The sequence below is a fragment of the Lissotriton vulgaris genome, unplaced genomic scaffold, assembly GCF_964263255.1.
Source record: "Lissotriton vulgaris unplaced genomic scaffold, aLisVul1.2 SCAFFOLD_3995, whole genome shotgun sequence".
Taxonomy (NCBI): Eukaryota; Metazoa; Chordata; class Amphibia; order Caudata; family Salamandridae; genus Lissotriton; species Lissotriton vulgaris.
This window is the reverse complement of record NW_028247172.1, coordinates 10,492-18,175: the sequence shown is the minus strand read 5'-3', so window position 1 is coordinate 18,175 and position 7,684 is coordinate 10,492. Positions and strand designations below refer to the sequence as shown.

Sequence of the window (7,684 nt, the reverse complement as noted above, 5' to 3'; positions counted from 1 at the left end):
ACAATCACATTTCGCGCCTGGACACACACATTGTATAGAACAGGTGCATTGAGAGTGGCACATTCAGTAGTTTCTTTGGATATGTTAATTTGCAAGTAGCCACAATTATAGATTTTCGTGAAAGAAGTCACAATGTGGCCGCTCTATTAGAGGACTTTACAAAATTGACAAAAATAGAGCCAAAAAGAAACTCCTCAAGTCAAAAAAAACTTTGGCATGAGGGACCTGAATGTAATCTATGCACTTCTTGATAGAGGACCGGTGTGCGTGGGGTTTTGATGTGGGGTTTTTCGTGAAGCATTGCCGTTTCGTTTAATTTCTGTAGGCAATGGGCAGGATAGATGCATCAACTTTATTATGCAGACAGCTCAGTGGGTTAAGGCAACTGTTGCAGGGATCATTACACAAACACGTCACAGGATTCAAACTGATTTGAGGTTGAATGGAAACCTTTGATGGAGACTAGTAAATCGATTAATAGGCACCCTGTATCTACAGATCTAGTTGCAATTTAGGTTAAGAGCTTAAAAAACGTCAATGGCATGCCACTCTTTTCTATACGACCAAAAGAGAGGAGGAGGAGATAAAAGCAGCTGAAACACACAAAAGTTATATAAATTATTTTTATTGAATATCAATAAAACTGTATGTAATTATAAAAAAGTTTTTAACAGTACAAAATATGGCACATACAAATATATAAATACCAGTGTACCTTTGAAATGTAAACATACTCTGTTGGGATTATGTAAAAAAAAAACGAACAATGTACAGAACTGAGGCACTGAGGCGGCACCTGCCCCTTCCCATAAATAGGGTGTTTGGCACCCACCTGTCGATGGGCCCCGGCCCTGCCACCGGCTGCATTGTAGCAGTTGACAACTGCTGGCTGTTGGTCACAGCTCTGCTGAAAAGCCGTTGCTGAGCGCCGCCACCAACAGGTGCCGGGGCGCAGCGCGGCTCTGTAAACAGGATCTGCCTTTGAAACGGGGACAGGTCCTTGGATGGGCGTTGTGAATTTCACAGGCAGAGTGCGGGCTGCTATTGTGAGGCGCGGGCGGCAGCTGCCCCGCGCCAAATGGGGGGGAACTGATTTCAGAAGGACCCCCGCTCTGCCCGCCCTTGCCTGCTTGCAAGATTATCACACTTTTGGAAGAACAAAAACATTTATATTAACACTTTCATTTCCATCCTTCATAAAAAAAAGTCAGTACAAAGCAAACGGGGTTGCCACCTCGCTCTATCTAGCCGGGGAAGGGGGGGGGGGGGGGCTTTCACTGGACACCCTGATACATTCTCCGGGCATTCATATTTCCCGGGTCCATGGGTAAGTAGCTCATAGAGTACAAGTTGTAATTTTGAATTTTAAGACTCAGGGCCAAGGGACCAGGAATGGAAGCAAACCCTGGATTGGGCGGAGAACTCGGAAATGTGGCTACTGTGAGAGCTTTGCATTCTGGGAGTTGCAATCTTGGATTGCCTCTACTTATTTAAGAGAATGCAACACACCTGCTGCTACCCCAAACAAATCATTAAAGAAAAGCAGGCGACTGGAAACATGGCGTCTAGCTGTCACTGAGCAAGGTGGCTAGCCTAAGAGAAAAGGAGGGGGGGGGGGGTAGCATTCCCCACGCAGAAGAAGAATTGTACAAAAGTAAGAACTTCATACCGAGGTCTGTAACTAGGATCCGCCTAGTAAACTCTGCACAAGGATACTGACAGGGTGGGGAGGGCTGTTATAAGGCACTTTGAGCAGCGAGATTAAGGCACTTCGAGCAGATTGTGAGTCTGAATTGAGGAATGGCTCTGCGCATGCTCAGAAGGGTCGGAGGGAGGCTTCCTGCCAGAGGAGGCCGGATTCCCGGGCTAGGGTGAAATGAAGGAACGTCTCTATGCACACACTGTGTGCAGCATGTCTCTGGAGCAGTAATGTCCTCTTTGTCGCCTTCAAGGGCGGAGGCGTGTCTCTCTTGACACACACACACTGTGTGCAACATGTCCCTGGAGGAGGAATGGCCGCTCTCAGCGGGGCCCCGGGCAGCCCGTTTCCTGGTGCTTGTGCAGGAGGGACATCCTGGAAAAAGTCCTGGCGCAGGCCTGACACTGGTACTTCTTCACGTCCGAGTGGGTCTGCAGGTGCGCCCGGAGGTTGGACCGGTCTGCGAAGGCCCTGTTGCAGTGCGTGCAGGAGAACGGCTTCTCACCTGTGGACAAAAACACAACACGTTACAAGAGGGCAGGCAGATGGCAGGTGGAAAATAGCAGGTAGCACCAACTTGAAGGTATCTACACATTTAAATTAACATTGCCCGTATGTTCTAATTTTAACCTCTGCTGGATGAAAGGAGGAGTCAGATTGGAACCAATGATTTGTGGATTGGACACCGCATGCGCTGAACCTACTGAACTATGTTGCCATTCAATTGTAAGGAAAGCGCCACAGTAGCGCGTTGAAATGCCAATGCATTGCAGCTTCTTTCCTTAAAAAAACCCGTTCCCCCAGAGTTGAAAAGACCCCAGCGGTGTGTATTCCAGTCAATGGGCGCCTTTTCAGGAACTCTGCCCGGGCTTTACTTGGCGACACAAAGGCCGCCTTTGTTGTGTCCTCCTGGACGCCATCTTTTCACACTTGGAGAGGGTGTGAAATCGGCCCCAAATAACAATTAACGATCCCGTGGCACTAATGAAAGGCTCGGGTGGCGGGGATTGAACATGCGATACTTTCTGGTATTAAGGGCCCCAGGCCCCCCCTCTGCAAGCGGCAGCTGGCGGGGAGTCTGCGCCCTGCCCGGGGCTCCATCAACAGGTGCAAGCAGGCCCGGGGCTGCTGCTTTAAAAGCACCTGCCGGCCCTCCCCGGGGGCGGCCTGCACCCCCTGCTCCCGATCCCGCTGCCAGACAGGACTACAGCTCGCAAGAATGCTCCGTGGAGGGTCCCGGGGCGGACCTCGGAGCCCCTCAAGAATCAAAGAGGCCGCACAAGGTCAACAAAGGGAGGGGACAGGAGCCAGGCCACTTGTCCACTCAGCTTGGCACATCACCCCTGTACTCCGCCAGGAACCCTACATTATGTCCAGAATAAACAGTATAGCACCTTTGCACGTTTCTTTGCTCCTCGGGCTTGCACGCGCCTCAGGCTCACCACACTATCCACCAACGACCATATTAGGAGGTGTTTTCATTTCCCACCGCTCTCGCAGCTGTTATTAAACTTTTTTTTCTTTTTTTTTTAACTCGAGTATGTGACTGTATTTCTAAAAGACACTATCAACCTTGCACAGTGTAGTGTGAACTGCTATTGCACGAGTTGCATAGGACAGGTTTCCAAGAATGCCAATGGAGAGCGCGCTTGCAGTTTTATCTGCCAGTTAACAATACCACCGGTGCGTTAAATACTCTGACCAGGCAGCATACCGGAAAGAGGCCATGGCTCGTGGTCGTGAAATGGCGTGTGCCCGGATGTGGACCTGGCAGGAAGTAGGGGAATGGGAGTACTGTAAACACTGAAAGCCAGAGCTGGGTTATTCACCTGTGGGCGTCCGGATGTGTCCCCGACAATCAGTAGGTGGGGAGGGAGGGGGGTGGGGGTGCGTGGGTGAGTGCGCTCGAGTCACCACTCACACCATTGCCCTGTGTGTGCCCGGAGGTATCCCGGCAGTGAGTGGTGTGTGTGGGGGTTGGGGTGGCACTGAACCCATATAAGCTGACCATCGCCTATGGGTATGGGCACGTGGCCTTGGCTGTGAGATGCCGCTCGTGCGGGGGTGTACACCTATCAGAGCACGGATAGTTAGTCACCCGTCCAGCTGTGGTCCAGGCAGTAAGTGTGGACTGGTGCGAGAGTGCAACACTTGAAGTCGAGACTGTTGACAGGCACCTGTGTGTCAATGCCCTGTGGCCCGGGGGAGGGGGGGGGGGCAGTCGTCGAACCCCAGTGGCTTGGGTGAGGAAATAGAGGCCAGCCACTCACCTGTGAGCGTGAGCCCCGTCAGTGAGCAGGGATCTGTGTGTGTGTGGGGTGGGCACTGGACTCTAAGGCCGAACACTCACCCCTGACCTCCCCCCACCAGGGACTTGTATTGGGATAAAGGGGGTAGAAGCTGGAAGCCAGTGGACTGACTCACCGTGAACCCCCACTCCCCGTCAGTGAGAAGGGACCTGTGTGGGGGGCACTAGAAGCCAGAAGCCGGACACCCACCCGTCCCCCCCCCCCCCTTCCCCAGTGAGTATGGACTTGTATCGAGATACAGGGGTTACCCCTGGGCGCCAGAGGCCAGACACTCACCCGTGACCCCCCCCCCCTCACCAGTGAGAATGCACTTGTATCGAGATACAGGGGGTAGACCCTGGAAGCCGGACACTCACCCGTGTGCGTGCGGATGTGGCCCTGCAGCAGCCAGGGCCTGGAGAAGGCCTTGCCGCAGATCTTGCAGACGCAGGGCAGGGTGTGGCTCCGGATGTGCATCTTCAGGGCCCCCAGGCTGACGTACTCCTTGTCGCAGTACTTGCAGGTGAAGGCCTTGCGGCCCTGCGCCTCCTCGCAGTGCAGCTGCCGGTGCTTGGAGAGCCCCGTGAAGGTGGAGTAGGCCTTGCTGCACTCCAGGCACTGAAACTTGTCGGCCCCCGAGGAGGGCGAGCAGGGGCTGGGCGGCTCCGAGGTCTTGCTGCCCTCGTCCTCCTCGCTCGAGAGGGAGGTCAGGTCCAGGGGCTTAGAGTCGTCCACCGAGCTGGGGGGCGACGCCGGGTACTCGGGCTCCGAGGTGAAGAAGGACGAGAGCAGCCCCGCGTCCCACACCAGGGACGGGTAGAAGGCCCCGGAGGTCAGGAGGTCGGGCTGGGGGATCACGGGCAGAGGGTAGCTTTCATACAGGAACGGAGAGATGATCACTGTGGACAAGAAAAAAACACAAAAGTTAGTCACATCAATGGAAACTTTCTAACTGTGCAACGCCTGCATGAGATTAGCGCCTATCCAGTAAATACAAGGTAGAGGTAACACTTCGGTGTCATTAAGGAGGGGGAATTTAAGTTTAAACTAGTCACAAATTTAGTTTGTCACAAAATAGACACGAAAAGGGGAGGAATTTAAATATTTCATTCACTATTTGTCTTTGTAGCGCGGATTCAACCCAAGTGGGTTTTAAAGCGCTGTGCACAAATCTTACAATAGTATGGTTCCGCTTTTTGCAGAATTTCTCAAACAAATCAATAGCAGTACATGGCACACAATTCGTGGCATGACACAATAAGGAGAACCAAAGGGAAAAAAATGTAAACTGTGTGAAATAAAGTGGTTCACAAGGCACCCTTTTCCCCAAGCACACGAAAGGCGAGTCCGCTTAAGTGTATAAATGTCCCTTGCACTTTAAGTGTTTATTGGCGGATTCGTCTAACAAGCATCCTTTTTCAAGCACGAGTACCATGTTGCCCGCCACTGAATTTGTAAACATTAATCACGCCTCACAGCTTGAAGAGACACCTGTCCAGGCGTGTACGCTGGAGCCAGCCTGAGCACAGGGCGAGCTCACACCCTAGGTGCTTCCAGGCACTCTGAGGCGAGGCAGGTGTGTATTGGAAAACGCGTTTCAACAGAGATTGTCAGAAATGGACTACATTTGAGGGGTACAATACACATCCTAGTGGCGCTTATATGGTAGTGTAGGCTTGTAATTTTAGGTAGACAACGAAGCAAAGGCATTTAAGCTACAATTCACCGACCAACACGACGAATGCATGAGACCTCACACGCCCCCTTTTCCCTGGCAGCCCCCGTGAATTTTTCCCACTTTTTTTTGTTCCCAGCACGCACGAGACCGCCGTTTGCAGCATGGATTCAACCGACCCCAGTCCCTCTTGGTTGCAGCAAGCACCCGGCCTCAGACCACCAGTGGAGGGTATTTTGAGCTGCACTGGACGGAAGGCGCACCCCCCCCCCCCCCCTCCTTTTCAGTGGTGGGCAGTTTCTGAAGCCTCTCTGGGGAAACTCATCAAAAGCCTGCGCCATACCATAGCCCCCTTACTGGCTAGAAGTTTCATAGGCATAGTATCAGCCCTTACTCAGTGGAGGCCTCGGCTTCCATGCCCCGGAGTTCACTCGGCGGCGTGCACGTGCACCAGGGTTCAGTCTGCCTCTATTGGTGGCGCTATGGCATGCACCGGGGCACTGCCTCCCTCCGTTTTGATCCCTCGCTGCAACATGCACCGGGGCCCCGACTCCCTCAGCTGGCATCACTGTCTGCAGCTATATATCGGAGCCCTCGCTCCACGCTTGTGAGCGCCGTCTGCAGCATGCACCACCGGAGCAGACTCCCTCACGTGATCACCCTCTGAAGCATCCACCGGAGTCCATACTCCCTCAGTTATGATTACTCTGCAGCATGTATCTGAGTCCAGACTCACTCACTTGTGATCAATCTCTCAAGGAGCACCTGAGCACAGACTCCCTCACTAGTGATCACCCTCTGCAGGAGCACCTGAGCACAGACTCCCTCACTAGTGATCACTCTCTGCAGGAGCATCTGAGCCCAGACTCCCTCACTTGTGATCACTCTCTCAAGGACACCGGAGCACAGACTCCCTCACTAGTGATCACTCTCTGCAGGAGCACCGGAGCACAGACTCCCTCACTAGTGATCACTCTCTGCAGGAGCACCGGAGCACAGACTCCCTCACTAGTGATCACTCTCTGCAGGAGCACCTGAGCACAGACTACCTCACTAGTGATCACCCTCTGCAGGAGCACCTGAGCCCAGACTCCCTCACTAGTGATCACCCTCTGCAGGAGCACCTGAGCACAGACTCCCTCACTAGTGATCACTCTCTGCAGGAGCACCTGAGCCCAGACTCCCTCACTTGTGATCACCCTCTGAAGCATCCACCAGAGTCCATACTCCCTCGGTTATGATTACTCTGCAGCATGTATCTGAGCCCTGATTCCCTCACTTGTGATCAGTTTCTGCAGGAGCACCTGAGCCAAGACTCCCTCACTTGTGATCACTTTTCTGCAGGAGCACCTGAGCAAAGACTCCCTCACTTGTGATCATTCTCTGCAGGAGCACCTGAGCCAAGACTCCCTCACTTGTGATCACTAGTATCTGCACCATGCACACGAGACCAGACTCCCACACTTGCGACCACTCTCTGCAGCATGCACGGGAGCCCCAGCTCCCTCAGTTGTGTTCCCTCTCTGAAGCATGCAAAGGAGCCTCGATTCCCTCAGTTGTGATCGCTGCATGACCTGGAACCCCGATTCCTCCACTCGCGCGCCCTCACTCTCTGCAGCATGCACGGGACTCCCTCAGTACCTGTCTGGCTCTCCAGCTCGCTGTAGTTGGGCTTCTTGCTGGTGAAGTGCTTCTTGACGAGGAAGGAGCGAGGCATCCTGCTCCCGGCTGTGGTTCCTTCCCTGGTCAGACAAACGGAACAGCTCCCAGAGTCCTGCACAGCTCGCGCTAATCCCGGTTTTTAATGTCCACTGAGTTCTCTGCTGAGCCCGGGAAGTCCAGCTGCTCATAAAGGACCTGCCCCGGGGGCGGGGCTAGGGTGTCACTGGTTATCCAATCGGATGGCGAGGGCGGGGCGCGTGCCTCCCGGCAGGTGGATGGGCTCGAGCGGGTCGCGGGCAGTGCAGGGGGCGCGCGAGTGACATGTGTACAAGAGCTGCGCGCAGGCGGCGGGCGAGGGAC

The 7,684-nt window shown here is 53.7% G+C and overlaps 1 protein-coding gene across 1 annotated transcript; it reads right to left on the bottom strand.

Annotated features, from left to right (window-relative positions):
• Nucleotides 1-609: 609 nt before the first annotated feature.
• On the bottom strand, nucleotides 610-7,484 carry LOC147665608 (protein snail homolog Sna-like). The gene is made up of 3 exons (XM_086949650.1): nucleotides 7,304-7,484; nucleotides 4,365-4,886; nucleotides 610-2,204 (listed from the first exon to the last, which is right to left on the bottom strand). Exons 1-3 carry the CDS (start codon nucleotides 7,377-7,379, stop codon nucleotides 2,023-2,025), a joined length of 780 nt encoding a protein of 259 aa, XP_086805776.1. The 5' UTR covers nucleotides 7,380-7,484; the 3' UTR covers nucleotides 610-2,022.
• Nucleotides 7,485-7,684: the final 200 nt, after the last annotated feature.